This window comes from Myotis yumanensis, unplaced genomic scaffold (assembly GCF_028538775.1).
Source record: "Myotis yumanensis isolate MYYU_CA2020_CCGP unplaced genomic scaffold, mMyoYum1.0.hap1 SCAF_5, whole genome shotgun sequence".
Taxonomy (NCBI): domain Eukaryota; kingdom Metazoa; phylum Chordata; class Mammalia; order Chiroptera; family Vespertilionidae; genus Myotis; species Myotis yumanensis.
In genome coordinates, this window is record NW_027223756.1 from 77,918,041 (window position 1) to 77,938,883 (window position 20,843).

At 51.6% G+C, this 20,843-nt stretch overlaps 1 protein-coding gene across 1 annotated transcript; it reads right to left on the reverse strand.

The window, feature by feature from the left end:
* Positions 1 to 410: 410 nt before the first annotated feature.
* Positions 411 to 18,881, reverse strand: SGTA (small glutamine rich tetratricopeptide repeat co-chaperone alpha). Its single transcript, XM_070415754.1, has 12 exons — positions 18,777 to 18,881; positions 10,596 to 10,735; positions 9,628 to 9,731; positions 9,308 to 9,392; positions 8,174 to 8,273; positions 6,772 to 6,876; positions 5,774 to 5,912; positions 4,883 to 4,945; positions 3,545 to 3,582; positions 2,939 to 3,028; positions 2,599 to 2,721; positions 411 to 1,470 (listed from the first exon to the last, which is right to left on the reverse strand). Exons 2-11 carry the CDS (start codon positions 10,693 to 10,695, stop codon positions 2,607 to 2,609), a joined length of 939 nt encoding a protein of 312 aa, XP_070271855.1. The 5' UTR covers positions 10,696 to 10,735; positions 18,777 to 18,881; the 3' UTR covers positions 411 to 1,470; positions 2,599 to 2,606.
* Between the last annotated feature and the right edge of the window lie 1,962 nt (positions 18,882 to 20,843).

The window sequence follows — 20,843 nt, forward strand, 5'->3', positions numbered from 1 at the left end:
CCTTTCTGCCTGGGGCCAGGTCTCTCCCCTGGAAGTTATGGAAGGGAGGGTCCTTGGGTTACAGAATGGTGAAATTTGTGAGAACATACTAGAAAAGCAATGAACAACAACCTTACTGCTCTGTCCCTGAGAACCTAGGATTTTAGCTTGACCCCTAAGGTCATCACTTACATGGTGGGTGTGTGAGTGTGACTGTGGTCAAAGGTGAGGGAAAAACATGGGACAGCCCGAGGTCTGCCATTTCTGGGACCACCTGGGACCCTGGCACAAGAAGAGCTGTCATGTCATGTCAGGCAGTGATGTCATTCCTCATGTCCTGAGTGATGTGGGAACTCTAGGCTGCAGGGATTCTAGAAACTTGGGGCAGGGAGAGCAGGGGTGGTGCCGAGAGGTCAATGCAGAGACTGGCAGAGGTCACAATGTCTATTTATTCCCACACATTACTCTTGTCACCACGGCTAGCACTCAAGAGTTAGGGCCACCTTGCCATCCAAGTGATGACTGCAGTGGCGGGTGGTATACCTTTTTCCTACTAGTTTCCTATGACACACGGCACTGAGTCAACTTTGCAAACCACCAGGGGGCCTCCAACACTGCTGCCAGCACAGGGTCTCAGCAGATTCACCCTGAGACCTGCCCAAGCAGGGGATGCAGGGATGTCCATGGTGGCCTTGCATCTTAGGCAGGCTACCCATCCCTGGCTTGCCTGCTTGGCAATTGCAGGCTGAGGAGGGGGGCACAGGGGCCCCAGAACAGGAGGAGGAGCCCGCTGGGAGTCCATGGGCCAGAACACACAGGCAGGTTGGGACGGCGTGGGGGCCAGGCCCCAGGGTCATGATCACCTCCCTCGTGGTCTGTCGGGTGTGAGTACTGGAGGAGGAGGATCAAAAAGGGTGAAAAGCACATCTATCAAAATGCTCGATTGTCCCCAAAGCTGGCCCTAGGCACCCCAAGACAGTCCCGCTCCCGACAGGCACAGGGAAATGAAAATGTCTTTAGGAATCTGCAACTAAAGTTCCTCATGCAAAAACCTGTGGTCTGAGGGTCCGGTGGACACGGTGCCCAGACTGTGGCTGGCAGTGAGCTCATCCAAGCAGACAAGGTTGACTCAGAGAGGCTTCAGGCTTCGTACGCAGCTGGACGTAAAACCGGTAACGTCTCGGAGAACACCCCCGAGGACCATCCCCACTTCGGAATATTCTAGAAAATACTTTAGTGACTGGGTTTTTTGGAGATTGGTGCTGGTCTGCGTTCACAGCTTGCTGGCTCTGTTTCGAGAAGGGTCTGGGAGCCATAAGGGAGTACAAAAAGGGAGGTGAGGGTGAAAGGAAAAAATAAAAAGCATAAAAATCCATCTCATGCAGGTCCACTTTCTCTTTCTTTTTCCCTCTCTGGCAATCCAATGGGAGAAAACGGCAGAACGTGTGGAGGCTCCAGTCGGCTGGGAAGAACCCGATGGCACCGGAATGGCTGGAAGGACAAGACATGCGGTGGTCAGCCAGGCAGGCGCCCAGATTCCAGAGGGCATCGCTGCCGCTGATGAGATCGCAATGCACTCTGCCTCCGCGTGGCTCGTGGTGCCGTGTGAGCACAGAACAGCACGGTCACCAGCACAGGGGGTTCTGGGGCCCAGACGTGAAAATGTCGGTGAAAGTACTTGGAGGATAAAGTTCCAACAAAAAACAAATACAAAACTGGCCTATGTTTTATCTTAAAATTAAGGCCAAAAAGGGGGGGGGGGGGGGAGAAAAAGTATACTCCAAATATTAACATTCATTGCTTTGCACGGAAAGATAAAGGTTGTTTTCTGTGCTTTTTCTTTACATTTTTCTATTTAAAAAATCATGGTTGCCGAAACCGGTTTGGCTCAGTGGATAGAGCGTCGGCCTGCGGACTGAAAGGTCCCAGGTTCGATTCCGGTCAAGGGCATGTACCTGGGTTGTGGGCACATCCCCAGTGGGAGATGTGCAGGAGGCAGCTGATCGATGTTTCTCTCTCATCGATGTTTCTAACTCTCTATCTCTCTCCCTTCCTTGCTGTAAAAAATCAATAAAATATATTAAAAAAAAAAATCATGGTTAATATAAAAATGTGAGGAGGACGGTAACAAAATAAAGAAAGCCACCTGCTACCTGTCTCTAAGGAGCAGAATCACTGGAGACAGACAGGGTGGAGGTCAGGGGCCCAGGGACAGCTAACCAAGCCAGCCAAGGCCTGCAGGGACCCTCCAAGTATATTTTTAAGCAAGTGTACATGTAACATCTGCTCACAGTAAAACAAGACAAAACCCCAAAATCATGAAACCCAGGCAGAACACTTGGGCATGAAGGAGCGGCGGATAGAGGTCTGTCCTCCCCCTGCCCAGGTGACCTCATCTCGTACCCACTGGGGCCACCAGGACACTTTCTGCAGGTGCACAGAAAAGCACTCTGCCAATACTCCCTGTACTCTTGTCACCTGTAGACACACTTAGGGACCAGCACTTCCAGAAGCTGTGAAGTTTCAGTCCATGTCTCTCAGTGGGAGTTGGGAGGGAGAGGAGCAAAATTCAGTAGAAACATCTGGAAGGGGGTGCACCTCCTCCCCGAGGGGACTCACGTGAGCGGTCATTCCTGCTGGTCATCGTTGCTGGCACTGGGTGTTTGACTTCGGATCTGATTTCGAAGCTGTTCAATTAACTCTGGGTTCTGCTGCTGCATCTGCTGAGCGAACTGCTGGCCCCTGTGAGAGAGGCGCCAGGCTCAGCTCGCCGGGACACCAGCCAGCTCCCCCAACATCCACATGGAAGTGTCCCCCAGGCATTCGTCACGCGTCCCCCACATGTGACCCTCAACAGCAGTGTGCCCGCTCGCTGGAGGACACAGCGCTGACGCTTCCATTTTCCCACATGGAGCGTCCCTGCCTGCCCACCGTGCCTCCACTATGCAGGTCTACTCACGCCTGGATGAGACTGGCCAGGTCATTCTGTGAAGGGTTGGTGCCAGGAGTCCCCAGGGGGTTGTGGCTGCCGGAAATCACCCCGGACATGCTGCAAGAGGAGAGCCTGTGACTTGTACAGGATGGCCCAGCCCACCCGTCCCCCAGTGGCTCCACTCAGCCCTTGGCCTCCGCTAGCAGGAGATGTTCTGTGTCACCACCCTTCTCCCTGATGGCAGCCCTGTGAGGTCATCAGCTTTCCCAGGAATGGCTTTTTGCCCTAACGACACTGATTCTCAATGGGACAATTCTGGCCCCCAGCTGACACTGAGAAATGTCTGTGACACCAAAGGTCGCAGTGAAATTTCCAGAACAGAAAAATTAAATTCACAGACAGGAAGTGGGTTAGTTATTGCCAGGGATTAGGGGAAGGAAGAGTGACTATAATGATAGGGCTTCTTTTGGGGTGGTGGAATATTCTGGAACTCGGTGGTGGTGATAGCTGCACAACACTGAAATGCACGTAATGCCACTGAGTTGTAAACTAAATGGTTAAAATAATAATCTGATGTGTTTTACCACAAAGAGATGTAAGCACAAGACCCGGGGGAAAAGGGTTGTCACTTACAGCTGCTGAAGCTGGGGACTGTTCATCAGGTTTGATGCCTGAGGAAAAAAAACGATGGTCAGAGGGCAGCTTCCAACATGCTCCGACCGAGAAGGTTCCCTCTCGAGCACCCTGGGCTCTCCTGCCCCAGCACAGCCAGCATGTCACCCCAGGTACTTGCTCTCCCCGCCTCTCCCCTACACCCCATTTCTCCCTCCATGCGATGAGACTCATGTTTCACCACTTTGATCCGTTTGGGACCCTTATTTCAGGAGACTCCAGGGCACCTATCCTTTCTTTGCTGGCACCTGAGGTGTCGCTGGGTGTGTGTATTTTCTATCTTTTTTTGGGTCACGAGACATTAGGAGAGCTCTACCAATCAGCAACACTGCACTGGGCACTTTCCTGTCTCCACAGCTCCACTGAGGACATCTCCTCAGAACCCAGGTCAGGGTTCTGCCAGACCACTGCTCACGGGCTGCCTAACTTTCTGTAAAAGGCCATAGGTAAGTACTGTCAGCTTTCAGGGGGTCTCTGCTCCAACCGTTCAGCTCTGCCAAAAGCCACACAGACACGTAAATGCAGGGTGATGGCCGTGCCAGTAACAGCACACAGACCAGCAGGAGCTGGGTGGCTGAAGTCAAAAGGAGTGGCTGCTGTTAGGCTGAGTCCTTGAGCCAGAACATCAACGAAGACCCGGGCTTTGCTGCAGCACAGGCTTACAATGGAAGTACAACCTCTGCCACATTTAGGAGGCGAGATGCTCATTGATGTACTGAGGATTTTTCTCTTCCAGATAGTTTGAGACCCTGCACCCCGAGGCCTGTAGGCCAGCAGTGCGGCCTCAGGCCGAGCAAGATCACTCAGCAATGGGCATGTGTGTGTAGGGACCAGCCCCCTCAGGTCACAGCGGGGAGCCCGCTCTCAATGGGATACCTAGAGCTCTGCTGTCCCATCCGAACCTGCAGGCGTGGCCCTATCACTGTCTCCTTGTGAGAACACCATGCTGGGCAGCGGGGAGGTAGTTTCCCCACGTTATTCAGCCAGGAGAGGCAGGATCTAATTTGTCCTTTGGCTCAATAATGGGGGGGGGGTCTCCCTTGGGGGTATGCTGGCCCCAGGGGACACAAGACAACAATTGAAACATCTGTGGTTGTCATCACTGGGGGTGCTCCTGGCCTGGAGTAGGTGGGGCCAGGGATGCTGCTCAACACCCCATAGTGCCCAGGTAGGCCCCATCCCAGAGTGACCCCAGCCCGTGTCCACAGGGCCACACGAGTGGCCCTGGTCTACGGCAGGCAGTGACGTGCAGGCCCGGGTGGGGGGCGAGGATGCTGCTGGGGCGAGGAGGGCAGTCACCATGCTCATGAAGCCTGGGTTGTTCAGCAGGCCCGCGATGTCGATGCTGCCGAGCCCTCCTGTCTGTGGGTGAGGAAAGCACGGTTAGTGGATCAGGACACAGGGAGATGACATTGGCCCAGGATCTGAGAGCTAGTACCCCCTGTGGGGCCCCTCTGGAGTTCTAAGAGGTGTTTCGCTCAAACAGATACTCTCTCGGCCTGAGCAGCCAGCCCATAGGGCTAGGGGTGCTTCATAAAAAGCAGGAGCCCCACCGTCCATCATCAGGGAAAAGTACTGTTAACGCCTTTCATTTTCTGATGCTCTGACATCTGGGGCCTGGCAGACCCTGGAGGGATGGGCCCTCCTCAGGGTAAGCAATGCCCAGAGACGGCCAATAACTCACCTAGGAGTGCACCTTTCAGAGACAAGTCAGGCAACCCACTGTCCACTCCCGCCCCTTCTCTGCGGGGCTCTCACACTCAGCCACTCGCCTTTCGCCCTAGTCACCCCAGAGCCAGGTGCCAGTTAGGGCTAGCCCCTACCAGAGTCCCCTGGAATTATTCAAACTAGTAAAACCTAAGCCTGCTCCCCCCACCTCACCCCTTCCTTCTCATGAAATCATAATCAAGGCTCTGGTCCACATGTCCCCTCTTCCTTCACCTCATGACTGAGCCTGGTGCTTCCCCGTGTGACCCTGCAGCACGTCCTCTCCTGTTTCTGGGGCTCTGTGAGAATGAAAACGTCTTCCTCCCTGACGGGCATTTCCGAATGTGTATCTCAGACCCGATTAAACAAATGCCAGGTCTCCTAGCAGCCCAGCCCTCAGCCTGTGAGCTGTGAGCGCGTCTGCCTGGCCTGCCCTGTGCTCTGCCTCCGACAGCATCACGCCCTTGCTCCCGGGGGACTCACGGGACTGGGTGCCTCTCTCAGCTTCAGCTCCGCGATCTTGAGGTTGGACTTGTATGTTTCGTTGTCGGGGTCCAGCTCCAGGGCCTTCTTATAGTAGGCCACGGCCTCCGCGTGCTTGTTCAAACTGGAGAGCGCCAGGCTGGGGGGAGATGCTGGGGATGAAGGGGAGAGGCCCCGAGAGCTCTGGCCCCTCCCTCAGTCCCCACACCTCAGACTGTCTCCATGTCAATGCCATCATTCCTGGTCCAGTCTGGGCTCCAGTGGAGGACACAAGAGGGGGTCAGGGGAGGGGCTAAGAGGATGAACATATGACAATTCAAATGCACTCGTGTCCTAGTGGTGGCACCCAACACCAAGGGCTTTGAAGGCCCAAAGGATGGGGCCAGGGTGGTCAGACAAAGATGTTTATTTGGTCCTTGTCCCTGCTGCTCCTGGCAGAGCTCCTGAAATTTCCTGAGTCATAGGTGTGTCCTTTGTTATTCACAAGCCCCTTCTAATCACACCTAAAGAGGGTGACCACATCCATGTGCCAGGAGGGTGGTGTACCCCCCACTCCACAGGGACAGAGGCTCTGGCACCCAAAATCTAGGACCATGCTGGATTTTACCCTGTGTGCCTTTATCTGGCTGTTCCATCTATATCCTTTCTAACAAACTGGTAAATGTAGGTAAAGTGTTTTCCTGAATTCTGTGAGTCATTCTAGGGAATTGTCAATCCTGAGGAGGGGGTCGTGAGAAGCCCTTATTATAGCTGGTTGGTCAGAAACACAGTGACAACTCGTGACTGGTGTCTGAAGTGGGGCTGAGCCCTGCACCAGTGGGGTCTGACTACCTCCAGGTAGGTGGTGTCAGGACTAAATTGAATGGCTGAACCCACCGCTGGCGTTGGAGAGTTGGTTAATGGAACAGAAAACCCTCCACACAATCAGAAGAGGAATGTGGTGGGTGCAGGGGAAGGGGCAGTCCGGCCCCACAAGGGGCGCCTGCCCAGGCACTCACCCCATCCTCCCATATGCTTTGCTGTAGGATGGGTCTATGCAGATGGCCCGCTCGCAGTCCTGCACGGCCCCCGTGTAATTCCCCAGTTTGCTGTAGGCGGCGGCTCTAGGGAAACAAAGCAGGGTGTTCAGAGTTGTGTCCCTCACTGGTCACCTACGACAAGCTATCTGTGGATGGGCCTCTGTTTCCCCATCTGTAAGGTAGGGTGGGTACGGGGTTGTGAAGGGGTATGTGGGCTTTGACATAGGCATCTGTCTGCTAGGCACCCGTGCTGGGGGGCTGGGGGAAGGGTGCTATCCCATTTGCCAGAGGAAACTGAAGCTGAGGGAGGGAGAGGGGTGTGGCCCAATGCTGCACAGCAGACAGGCAGCGTCAGGACCTGGTTCCGAACCCACAGTCCCAGGGCTCGCCATGGAGGCTCTTCCTTTTGGGTGGAGCTCAGGCCCTTTTTATGTTGCCAGATAAGTCCCTCTGCAACTTTTCTGTATATCTAGAATTACTTCCCAAAAAAATAGTTTAAAAGAAAAGAAACAAAAACACTTCCACCCAGAGGTGATGTGGACAACCTTTGGCACACATGCTTCTGGTGTCTTCTGTACAGTGTGTTCCCACGGCTTCCACACCGACTGCGGTTCTGCCTCCTGCTCTCCACTCAGTCCCTCCCATTAACACAATATTCCGTACAGTGAGGCTATGTGACAGCTCATTTGACTTTTCCTTTAAAAGCATAGGCCAAGCCAGCCGGCATGGCTCAGTGGTTGAGCATCAACCTGTGAACCAGGAGGTCACAGTTCAATTCCTGGTCAGGGCACACGCCTGGGATGCAAGCTCCATCCTGTGTGTGGTGTGCCCGAGGCAGCTAATCAATTTTTCTCTCATCATTGATGTTTCTCTCACTCTCCCTTCCTCTCTGAAATCAATAAAAATAAATAAATAAATAAATAAAAAAGCACAGGCCAGGGTCAAATACATTATGACGGAAAGAAGACTAGACTTTGGGTGGTGAGCACACAATGGAGTATACAGATGTCATATTATAAAGCTGTATATCTGAAATTTATACAATGCTATTAACCACTGTTACTCCAATAAACTTAATTTTTTAAAAACAAGGAAAAAGAAAAATGACAGGCCAGATGGAGTTCCTCACTATTGCCAATGCTGTCATGAGCATGTCACGTATCCAAATTGTGGGTTATTTTCTTGGCCCCACATCGGAGTAGAGAATGGTGCCACCTAATTTAAATGTCACTATCGACTCTGACTGACAGCTCGCTGACCGCCTGACACTGTGTATTTGGGATTGCAGTGGGGCAATCAGTAACCTACAGTACAACAGCCCATCCTGTTTGCCAGGATGTGAGACTGGCTGGCTGGGCCTCCCAGCAGGCCTGGCAGGTACCTGTTACAGAAATAGACGGCGTTTGCGGGATTGAGCTCGATAGCTTTCCCATAGAAGTGCACGGCAGCCTCAAAGTTCTCGACTTTCATTTGTTCGTTTCCTACAGAAAAAGAAAAAAATGTACACTGGCTGCTCACACGAGACCTGAGGGTTCTGAGGGGTCATTCTCAGCTCTCCCAGCTCCTAATTGAAGGTCTGAGATTTCGGGAACCAGGATACAACACTCAGGCATAGGCTTGGGGTGCAGTTTGCATCGAGTGTCTTCAGGGGCTGGCTAAGCCAGCGCTTGGTGATGGTAGCTGTCACTGCTTTGATTGTGGTATTTGGGGACGTAAGTCTCAAATACTGTCACTTTTGCATCTTTTCAGAAATAGAGCCCAATTTTAATGAGATGTAATCCACATACCACACAACTCACCCTTTAAAAGTGTACAATTAAGTGGCTTTTTAGTATATTCAGAGTTGTGCAACCATAACCTCCATCTGATTTCAGAACATTCCACCACCCCGAGAAGTAACCCTGTCCTCATCAGTGGTCAATCCTCCCCTCCCAGCCCAATAACCATGAAGCCACTTCCTAGGTCTGTGGGTTTTCTTGTTCTGGACATTTCACATCAACAAAATCACGCTGTGTGGCCTTTTGTGTCTGGCGTCTTTCACTGAGCGTCATGTGTTCAAGGTCCATTTACACTGTAGCATGGTCAGTGCCTCACTGCTTTTCCTGGCTGAGGAATAATCCAGTGCATGGATAGGCCACCTTGTATGTATCCATTCACCAGCAGACAGACATCTGGGTGGTTTACACTTCCTAGCTACTACGAACTGTGCTCCTGTGAGCATCTGTGTACAAGCATCTTTGTGGGCGTGTGTGTTTGCTGGGTCATGTGATCACTGTGTTTAACTATTTGGGAAGCTGTCAGACCATTTTCCACAGCAGCTGCACTGCTTACATTTCCACCCATTGTATGTGAGGCTATGGTTTCTCCACATACATCTGTGTTCTTAAAAGCCATCCCCACCTGGACTCCTGTTTCCAAAGGCTCAGCACCCCCATCTCGACTTCAGAGCCAGGGATCAGCCTGCCTCTGGATCCAGGTGGAGAGGTGCCCGTGGGGACAGAGAACCTTCTCTCACCTTCGGTTTTGAGGCGCTCTGCCTCGGCCGAGTCCTCCTCCGAAGGCGGGGTTACCTCAGGACTCCTCAGGTTCTGTGGCATCTCCTGGCCCCAAAGAAAAAAGCTGGCAATCCCGCTGTCCTCCTCCTCCTCCAAACTCGGCTCCTTGAGCCTTCCTCCCTGTCAGGGGCCTCTGAGCTCCGAGAGAGAGGAACCAGGCCCAGTGCCCACAATGCAGGTGCCCCACTTCCCTCACCAGGAGGGACGTGCTTCGGAGCCATTGGCTACCCATGCTGTTCTCACTGTTCTCGGCTGTGATGGGGGCGGCCCCGCAGCTCACCTTGCCTGCGGCAGCTTCAAATATTTCTGGAAGAGTCTGAGTGAGTGCGAGGTTGCTGTCTTCCAATGTCACCCCGAAGGCGGTCTCCAGGCACTGGATTGCAACTGCAAGGAACACACAGATATTGTCTTCCGCACGGACCTGAGTTTATGAGGCTCCGGAGGCAGGGCTCACGCTTAGTTTTCCTCAAGTGGGTTGGCAGAGACCCTGGAGCACAGTGTGTAGTGTGCTCCCTGACCCTGGTTTGGATTCTTCCAGTCAGCCCAGAGCCTTGGGAAACTCTGGACAGCGAGACATGCCCTTGAGTCCTGAGAGCAAGGAAGTGTGGGGGAAGTTATGGTCCTTGCCCAGTGGTGCTCTCTGGGGGGTCACACTGCTGGGCTACCTTGCTGGGAAGCTGCGGAGCTGAGCCCAGCCCGGAGTGCCATTCGGGGATCCAGATGCCCGGGACATTCTGCTGAACCTCCAAGGAGTCCGGCCAGAACCCAAAGCTTAAGACCACACCATCCCCCGCCCAAGTCTTCATGACTGGGCTCCTTCCAGGGGCAACATAATTGCACGTGGGACGGACAGGTACTACTCAGAGCCCTGGGCCACCGGTGCAGGGCTGCCCCACATGCCCTCTGCCCAGGACACACATGCCTCCTTTTCCTCCTACAGAGGCCTGCCCTAAAGTGACAGGGGTTGGCACCCTTGCAGTGGGGGAAGAGCACTGGGCTAGGAGGCCGGAGAGCTCAGTCCTGTGCCTGCTCAGGGCTTGGCGGTCTTGGCTGTGAAACCAGGACAGGAGCAGCGTCCACGGCTGGACACGTGTGCTGACCTATCACACCCATCCTGTAATGGTTCTAGGCTCCAATGAAAGAAAGGGAGGTGGAGAGGAAGAGGAGCAGGAGTGAGAGAAGGCAGTGGGGGCACAAAGTTGGAGACAGGAGACTCCATTTCCGGGGCCGACGGAGGCCCAAGCATACCTTCCAAACTCTCCTGGGCGTCCGCCAAGAGCCCCCCGTGCCGCAGCTGGTCATGTAGGAAGCGGATGATGGCATAGGCGAGGCGTTTCTTGTTATCCATCTTGAGATGGGAAGAGATGACACCCAGGGGTTTTCAGGATCTGCAGACCCCAGGCAAAAGCATGAGGACTGGGCTGCTTAGATACGCACTCTTCCACCTACTCCCAGGTCATACTCCAGGCAGGACTCTGCAGAAGGTGTGTCCCCCACCCAAGCACATTAGACACTTTTATCTGTGAGGCAAAACATTAACAATCCCATTTCACAGATGAGACACTGAAGCAATGAGGCTCAGAGCCCCTGCTCTTGGGTGTGTGGGTGGGTGGAGCACTCCGTGCAGTCCCTCCTTGATCTCACAGGAGGGTAACATAGCCCTGGGCCTGGCGGTCTTCGCCCTTTCACTGGCTGGATGGGGACAGCCTGGGGCTCCCCAGGGTTGCCTTGCATGGGCTGGAGTCCTGGAGGTCTGTGAACCCCAAGTTTCCAAGGCCCACAAGGGGTGACACAGGCACCATGGGATAGCCTGAGCAGACGGAAAGGCCCTACAGGGCATAGATCCCTTTCCAGGCCGCCTAAGGGCCTCCCGGGTTCCTCTGCACCATGCTGTACTGCCTGGGCTTTGTCTAGAGACATCTGTGGTTCTCATGACTGGGGGTGCTCCTGGCATTGAGTGGGTGAGGCCGGGGATGCTGCTCAACCTTCACAGAGCCCAGGGTGGCCCCCCACAGAGAGGGACCAGTCCCCGATATCCCTAGTCTAGTGCCTGGGTGAGAATAAGAAACGTGTGAGGAGTCTGTTACCAGAGCTACTGTGATGCGCCTGGCACTTTACACAGCACATCTCACTTCCACCATATAATGACCTCCGGGGTGCATCATTGCTCCCATTTAGAGAGGACACAAGAGCGGGGTGGGGACCTACATGCTGCCCAAGGCCCCTCATATCTGCTCAGCACGGCTGGGAGCCACGGTGTAAAGCATCTTGGCCCCTTGAAATACCTCCAGTGGGGTGAAAAGCCTGTGCCCCCTAGAAATCAAGGAGTGGGCCTCCTGACCCCATCTTCATTAACCCGTCACTGGCCAGAGATCAGAAGAGCAAGTCATTAACTCCTGGCAGCACACAGAGCTGATGCCAGCATCTGGCACCTCAAAGTTGCAGTGCAAGGGCAGTCAAGGCATGTGATGCTGGCCATGCTACAAGCTCTCTGTCTGTGGTACATGGAAAACCTCATCCATCAACTGCTTCTTTTTTTAAAAAATATATTTTATTGATTTTTCACAGAGAGGAAGGGAGAGGGATAAAGAGCTAGAAACATCGATGAGAAATCGATCTGCTGCTTCCTGCACACTCCCCACCGGGGATGTGCCCGCAACCAAGGTACATGCCCTTGACCGGAATCGAACCTGGGACCCTTGAGTCTGCAGGCTGACGCTCCATCCACTGACCCAAACTGGCTAGGGCATCATCAACTGCTTCTTAGAAGGAAAGGATCCAGACACAAAAGGCCACACTGTGACTCCATTTTTATGAAATGCCCAGAACAGACAAATCCAGAGGAAGGGAGTTTGTGGTTGTCAGGGGCTGGGGAGTAACTGCTAATGGGGACTCGGCTGCTTTCAGGGGTGATGGAATGCTCTGGAACTCTGTGAATATACGAAAACCTACTACTTTTTATGGTATGTGAATTATATCTCAATGTCTAAAAAGGGGACAAACTTAAAATAGCTATGTTGGAGAGCTTGTAGTTGGACAGAAAGTTACAAACACCCTGGAAAGCTCTTAGGGGGTGGTTATGAGTTTCCCCTCTATTTTTGGACACAATGAGCCTTTACCAAGCAGTACCTTTGGCCCAAGAGTATCCCTGGACGCAGGTCTGGGGTCAGGATGGGCCAGAGCCTGGAGGACAAATGGCTAGAGGATCTTGGGGTGATACACAGAGGCCCACGGAGAGCAACCACACCCTGCTTGCTTTGAAGACAGTGAAGTCCCAAAAGGTGACTTGTGCTCCCCAGCTGGAGGGTCCTGAGAACAAACTGGCCACCTGCCGGCCTCTAAACCCAAGGAGACAGACATGCTGCCAAGAACGCCCAAAATGCTTTTGTTCTACACACATTCTCGACAGCAGCAGGGTGACTCACAGCAGCTGAAAGGTGGACAGAACTCCAAAGCCCATTGATGGGTGAATGTGGATACACACAATGTGCTCCATCTATACCAGCGGTCGCCAACCTTTCGGACCTCACGGAACACCAGTTGGCGACCGCTGATCTATACCACAGACCAGTGGTCGGCAAACTCATTAGTCAACAGAGCCAAATATCAACAGTACAACGATTGAAATTTCTTTTGAGAGCCAAATTTTTTAAACTTAAACTATATAGGTAGGTACATTGTTACTAACTTAATTAGGGTACTCCTAAGGCTTAGGAAGAGCCACACTCAAGGGGCCAAAGAGCCGCAGTTTGCCGACCACAGCCATAGACTATTATCCAGCTTTAAAGGGACATTGTGACACATGTTACAACATGATAAGCCTTGAGGACATTATGCTCAATGACATAAGCCAGACACAGAAGGACAAATACTGTGATTCCAGTCACAGGAGGTCCTTGGGGAGCAAATTCAGAGGCAGACCCTGCTGGGTAACTCAGTTTGTTAGAGCATTGCCCCAATAAATCAAGGTTATGGGTTCGATGCCCAGTCAGGGCACATACAAGAATCAGCCAATGCACGCATAAATAAGTGCAACAACAAATGGATGTTTCTCTCTCTCTCTCTCTCTTAAAATTTCAGTTTGGGAAGATGAGAAAGTTCTGGAGATGGACGGTGGTGATGGTTGCATAACAATGTGAATGTACTTACACCCACTGAACTGTTACTTAAAAATAATAGTTAGGCCCTAACCGGTTTGGCTCAGGGGATAGAGCATCGGCCTGGGGACTGAAGGGTCCCAGGTTCGATTCAGGTCAAGGGCATGTACCTTGGTTTCGGGCACATCCCCAGGAGAGGGTGTGCAGGAGGCAGCTGATCGATGTTTCTCTCTCATGGATGTTTCAAACTCTGTATCCCTTTCCCTTCCTCTCTGTAAAAAAATCAATAAAATATACATATTAAAAAAAGAGTTAGCCATGACTGGTGTGGCTCAGAGGTTAGAGTGTCAATCCGCACAGGGTCTCGGGTTTGATTCCTGGTCAAGGGCACGTACCTGGATTGTAGGTTTAATCCTAGCCCAGTTGGGGTGTGTGCAGCTTGAAGGCAACCAATTGATTTGTTTCTCTCACATTGATGTTTTTCGATCTGCCCCCCCCCCCCCTCCTTTCCACTCTCTCTAAAAATCAATGGAAAAAATACCCTTGGGTGAGGATTAACACAACAAACAAAAAATAGTTAAAATAGCAAATTTTATGTCTATTTTACTCTAATTAAGAAACTTTGTTTCAAAGGTCCTCCTCTTAGGATATAAACCTCTGAGATCCCAGGACCCGGATCCTTTTGCATAGTCTGTTCTAAAACGGGTCAAGTGTCACATTCAGCTACCTGCTTAGCTGACAATGGCTTTTGTATTCTATGAATATAAGTGCCTACATAATAGTAGGCTCGACTTTCCCTTGTGGCCCCCAAAGCTGACAGTATTTACTACTTGGGCCTTTGTTTGCTGACACCCTCTCCTCCAGCACTATGACGGCAAACTGGATGGAGGCGTGCCAGGGCCTTACAGAGCGGGTCGCAAGTTCAACCGGTGGCAGGGCAAGAACACAGCGCTGAGCGGCTGGACTTTGCCTAAGAGTCCTGGGCACCACTTCTGAGCACACTGAGTCATGTGAGACTCACACTGGGTTTCCGGTTGTGTGTGTGGGGTGAGAGGATCTGCTTCCTTTTCAGGGACACGTGGGCTGTTTGCTTAAGAATAGCAGAAAAAAGAAATCTGATCTTTAGCACAACTGTTTCCTGCACTCCTGGATGGAGCTGAGGCTGGAGGGGCTGACACTGGAGGTTTAGGAAATGGAAAAAATGAAGTCACACCCATTTCAGTTCTTCCAATGCTTCGGATCCTTTGTATCTCAGGGCCTTTGCTCCCACCCCTCCTGCCACCACTGAAGTAATTTAAGGCAACTCTTGCTGCCTGCCCCTAGGCTTCTCCTGTCTATTGGTGTGATTTCCTCCCATACACCCCGTGTCAACAAGTCAGGGGCCCTGGAGCCTGTCCTGGGCCCGTGTATGGATGATGGGCCAGAGAATACATCCCTTTTTCCTGAAGAACAAGACCTGGAGCCATAATGTCTTAGGTCCGGCCATTTCTACCCAAGGCCAACTGCATGCTGCCTTCCCTGTCCCTGTGTCACATCTGAGAGTCCCAGTTGATGCCCTCACTTTCCTCTTCTATAAAATGGGTTAACAAATGTCTTCACAAGTGGTTGAGAATTCAGCGACCTAATGCAGGGTTTCTCCGCCCAGGCACCATCAATGTGCGGCACATTTTCTGCGTGAGGAACTTTCCTGTGCACTTTGGGATATTGAACAGCATCCCTGGCATCCGTCTAATGTTCCCTGGGAGCTGGGGGTGGGAGCAGGATCATCCCGGGTCAGGGGAGTCCATGGATCCCAGGAGACTGTGTTCCATAACCACCTGACTACTGAGGTCCTAGGAGGCTGCACACATTTACATGCACAGCCTGAATGGGAGGAGACAGGGGGTGACACACAGATGCTGGGGTCATCCTGGCTTATACTGTCTGACCATTGGGGACTTATACTGGTGTCTACTGTGAGCAGGGATTAAATTCACTATTTCCCCAAATAATTAATGCAGGGTTTCTCCCCCTCAGCACTGCCGACATGGCGGTTGGGTCATTCTCTGTGGGGGCATCCTTGGCCCCCACTCAGTCGATTCCAGGAGCACCCCCCAAGTGGTGACAATCACAAATGTCCTCAGACATGGCCAAACCACCCCAGCTGAAAACCACTGCTAGACACTAAGTGGGGAAAATTAAGGCTTTAGGTCAGCACAGGTCAGATTTTCTGGCCAAATGATTTTGCTACAAACTTTGGGAAATCTTCTGTGTGTTGAATATTTGCGTTTTGGAAGTGCAGAAAAGGGATTGCGGGTCCACAGCACAGGACTGGGCAGTGTTTGACACAGGTGGTCCCTAAAAACTGCTGCCTCTCCTCTTACCTCATTGAGCAAGGAGGATAGCAAACAGTGTGAACATTTGATTTTAACTCATGGCTTTGAGATGAACAAAATTTCTGCTCCTCACAGAGCAGGGCCCAGCCTGACACAGGGACAGCACTTTTGCTCGATGGCTACTAGGCACTCTGTGTCTTTGGAACAATCACAACTTGTAGGTCTTTGGCTGCAGGACAACATTCTCAAAGACCTACTCTCTCCTAACAGTGAGGCCTGTATGAGCTCTCAGAAAGCACCACCAGGGCACAGAGCACAGAATAAGCCTGGTAAGGGTGAGCAGGCGATGCCCCAGGCTCGGGGGCAAGGGGGCGGGGGGTGTTGTCCCAGAGACAGTTCCTCTTGGGCGCCTTCAGAATCCCTTCTAGCTCTCAGTCCACTTTTTCATTTTATCATTAAAAAACAAAAAAACTTCTATCCCTCTTATTTCCCTGCCAAAGACTGATTAATAAAAGAAAAAAATGACATACCTTACCAAAATGAGTGACCCACCTTGGGAAGGAGAGGCACCCACTTTTTGAAGGATGGCCCACCACTTCTGTGGGTGCTTCTCCCACCCACCTTAGGATACTGCAGGTACCCAAGAAAGGCTGCCCCAAAGCTAGAACTGGTGTTCACTCCCCAAAGTTTTCTTCTAAAATGCCACCAGGCTGTCCTGCATACTTACTAGTATAAACCCTCAAAAGCTCCCTGAAATGTAACAAGTGTGCCCTCAGCACTGGTGTGTCACCCCCTGGGCTCCAAACCCTCCATGCTCCACTCAAACCCACTACTCACCTTTCCTCTGACCCATCAGGAAAACTTATTCTCCCTTCGACACCAAGCTGCAAGGTCACCTGCTCAGAGAGAGCCAGACACCTTCTTTTCCCAGCAAAGCCCAATACTATTCCCACCTCGGGTCCAGCATCTCCTACAGGCTCTTTCCAGGCCTGTCTTCAGCCAGCGGACTGTGAGCCACTGGACAAGCCAACTTCCTTTTAACCCCAGCACTTGGCGGCATTTGATCCACATGGACTCAGGAAAATGTGAGGTCACTGTCAACAGTGACAACCAGGTTCCTTGGGGAGGTCATTCTCTTTGGGTCTCAGTTTCCTCATCAGTAGAAGACCTTTGGTCTTGCCTACCTGCCCACAATCCCCTTTATTCCTTCAACTATCACTGAGCATTTCTCACCTCAGCCCAAGTTGGGTCTTGGCCAAAAAATGTAAGATCAAGTAAGACTACAGCTCTTGACCTGGGGCAGAGCTTAATCCCCTTTAGAGTCACTCACCCTTCCAGTCAAGACTGATTTATAAACCTCAGGTGACAAATGCTGAGGACGTCCCAGGCACTGAACTAAGTGCTGTACATGCAATGGTTTATTTCAGTGATCAGCAAACATTTTCTGAAAAAGGCCAGAGTAAATTCTGTCAGCTTCACAGGCCACAGGGTCTCTGTGGCAACACTGCTATTATAATGCAAAAACAGCCACTGACAATGTGTATGCCACTGGGTGTGCTGTGTTTCCACAAAAATTCATTTTAAAAAACAGGCCTCAGCTGGATTTGGCTCCCTTATCAGTTTGCTGAGACTCTAAGTTGTTTCACCTAATTCCCATTCTACAGAAGGAAAAACTGAGGCTTAGAAAGATAAGGGCACCACTCAAGGTCACCCAGCTAAGACACAAATCAGTTTTAAGCTCAGGTAGTCTGACTTGAGACTACCTCCAAAGTACCCCTTCTGCTCCCTACAAAAATGGGCCAATCATTCTCTGAAGAACCGTCACTGTGGGGGTTGAGCAGCATCCCTGGCCCCACAACCACTTGATGCCAGGAGCACCCCAGTTGTGACAACCACAAATGTCCCCATTAACCCCCCCGGTGAGGGGGGGGGGCGTTAAAATCACTGGTCTAGAGAGAGAGGAAAAACACACTCAACAAATAATCAGGGAAAGAAACAAAAGAAATAGGAACATCACTCAGGGACACAGGTTGCACACCCATGTTCTGACAATAACAAAAACCAGTCATTCTCTAGTGAGCACGTTCCAGGAGCCTGATTAAAGAATGCTCTCACATAGACCCTAGCAGTGGTTCTCAACCTTCCTAATGCCTCGACCCTTTAATACAGTTCCTCATGTTGTGGTGACGCCCAATTTCATTGTTACAAATTGAACATAATTAAAGCATAGTGATTAATCACAAAAACAATATGTAATTATGTATGTGTTTTCCGATGGTCTTAGGCGACCCCTGTGAAAGGGCCGCGACCCACAGGTTGAGAACCGCTGCCTAGAGGCATATACTTCCACAGCCCCTATAAGAGATGTGCTGCTCAAAGAGGGGAAGCGACTTGTCCAAGCTTTACACAGCCAGGGAGAGGTGTGCAGCGGGTCCTCAAGTGCAGATTTCGACCGCTTCTAGCACAATATGCAGAAGACCCTAAGTGTGAAATAGGACTGCTAGCCAATTTGAGCTCTCACTTTCCACTGGGCCCTGTGGCTTGAATGCTCCCCAAACCCCTCGCCCTCGAAGCAGGGGTTGTGACAATGCCCGTTTTACAGAGGGGAAAACTGAGGCTGAGAAGTCAAAAGGCTGGCCAACGTCACCCACTTGGAGAGCAGCGGCGCTGGGACAGGAGCCCCGACCTGAGACAGGGGCCCGATTTAAAAGGACCGTTTCTCTGTACAGCAGCGTACACCCAGCAAACGGCCCCTACCGGCGGGGCGCTTTTACTTCCCGCTTTCCACCCACGGATCTGCGAACCAGCATTTCCCAGGCCCGGGGTCCGGGCGAGGGAAGCCAGGACTGGTGAAGGCCAATCTGACGACGCCCGGCCTCAGTTTCCCCTCTGCACCGCCCACACACAGCACCCGGCGGATCGCGCAGTGAGCCCAGCCCCAGACCGATCTTCCCTTACGGGCCGCGTAGCTCGGGAAGCCCTAGCTGCGGAACCAAAGCGCCAAGCCCCCAACTCACCTCCCAAGCGGCCGAACACCGACCCACCGACGGCTGCGCCTGCGCACCGCGGCGCCACTCGGCCCCGCCCCCCCGTCGGGACGCTTGCGCGGAAGGAACCCGCTAGTCTTGGATTTCATTCTGCGCAGGTGCGTCAATTGTCCAAGCAGGAGTGGGGGAAGTGACGCAATTTAGAGGCGGGAACGAGGTGGTCGTTAGGGCAACTGACCTCTGCGACCGATGAAACCGGAAATCAGGATTGTGGAGCGGTGGTTGGTGGGACAGTGGAGGACTCCTGGAATTAGGCGGAGCCTGTCACGTAGTGCCGAACGGGCCACGTGGTGCAGCTGTGTTTGGGTCTCTGGCGCCCAGAGCCATCATTGGCGCTCAGTGAATGCGAGCAACTGTTACCCACTACCTTTGCTCATTTATTCACCTACCCGTTCACCCACTCACCCACAAATTCAGTCTTTCGTTCATTCAACCCCTAAGACGTAAAGGAATATAGAGGTTGTTCACAGCAGGTGCCTAGTAGTCAACAAATATTTATTGCAAGCTAACTGTAAAGACCAGCAAAGTGTTTGCCCTCATTATATTGTATCAGGGTGGACGTGTTATAGGCGGTCGGAATGACATCAGGTATCTGACCCATGGAGGTCAGACCAAACCTGAGTTCAGCAACCTGGGTACTTTGGTTTTGGCTAGCAAGGAATTCAGAGCCAACACCCAAACTTGAAGAGAACATATATTTGGTAAATCACAGAGACAGAAGAAATAATTTCCAGAAGAAATGGGCTTAAGGAAACAAGTTATAGAAGTAAAGAAAAGGCCCTTGGAAGTTGAGAGTGAGGAAGCTAATGGTAAGGTACCTGGGGCGGGGAAGGGGAGGGGAAAAGGGAAAGGCAAGGGTGTGCTCCCTGGAGGGAGAATGCACTGGGTCCTCCATCCTAAGAGTTCTAAGGTTGCAGAGTTTGGGGGAAGTCCCAGGGGAAGATCTCAATGAATATTCAGCAGTTTTTCATCTGTGTCCTTTCAGGTTTGTGCTCTCCACTGATTGATTGGCTGGCACCAGGGGGACATTATTCAATGCTGCTGGTCCTGAGGTCAGCCAAGGCTGTCTTTGTTGCTTACCTGGGCCTGGAGCTGAAATAAACTGAGGCACAGATGTTATCTCTAGGGAGCAAAGATCAGGGGGTCCAAATGCTTGACCATTGATATGCTACAGGAGGAAAAAAAGGTCCCACCCTACAATTGATTGTCTGGGCTTTCCACCCTGGTGACCTGCTGTATCTGGCCCTTTGTCCTTGCTCTACTCTTGTCTGTCTAACTGCCTACAACAGACAGATTATCAAATAGTAAACTAGGACATAAATTAATGAATTTCACTTAATGGCAAGCGATTTGAAGAAAAATGGGGTGTTGTGATTGGGGAGATAAGTTGGCCAGGATGGTTAGGGAGGGCCTTTCTTTAAAATGTGGATTTGGAGGACGAGGAGAAACACTTCAGGTACAGGGAACAGTGAAAATGAAGACTGAAGTAGAATTAAACTCGGTGCACTTAATAGAGGATGAGTGATGAGAAATTCCCTAGGATGACTCAGAACTGCCCACCATTAGTATTAAAAGATGCCAGAAGTGTCCTCCCGATTCATTTTTATCCTATTTAAAGCGCATGAACAGCCGAAACCGGTTTGGCTCAGTGGATAGAGCCTCGGCCTGCGGACTGAAGGGTCCCAGGTTCTATTCCGGTCAAGGGCATGTACCTGGGTTGCAGGCACATCCCCAGTGGGAGATGTGCAGGAGGCAGCTGATCGATGTTTCTCTTTCATTGATGTTTCTAACTATCTCTCTCCCTTCCTCTCTGTAAAAAATCAATAAAATATATTTTTTTAAAAAGCGCATGAACATTTATCACCCTGGATTATTTTAATTCTTCTGCAGAAATAAAAGGATTTTCTTTTCTTTTTTTGCAATTCTAATAAATTTTTCTTTCTGGGTGCCTTAAACAGTTCAAATTTTTTTTTGTTTTGTTTTAACCCACAACACTAGATATAGGTCAGGTTACTGCACCGTTCCAAAACACCTATT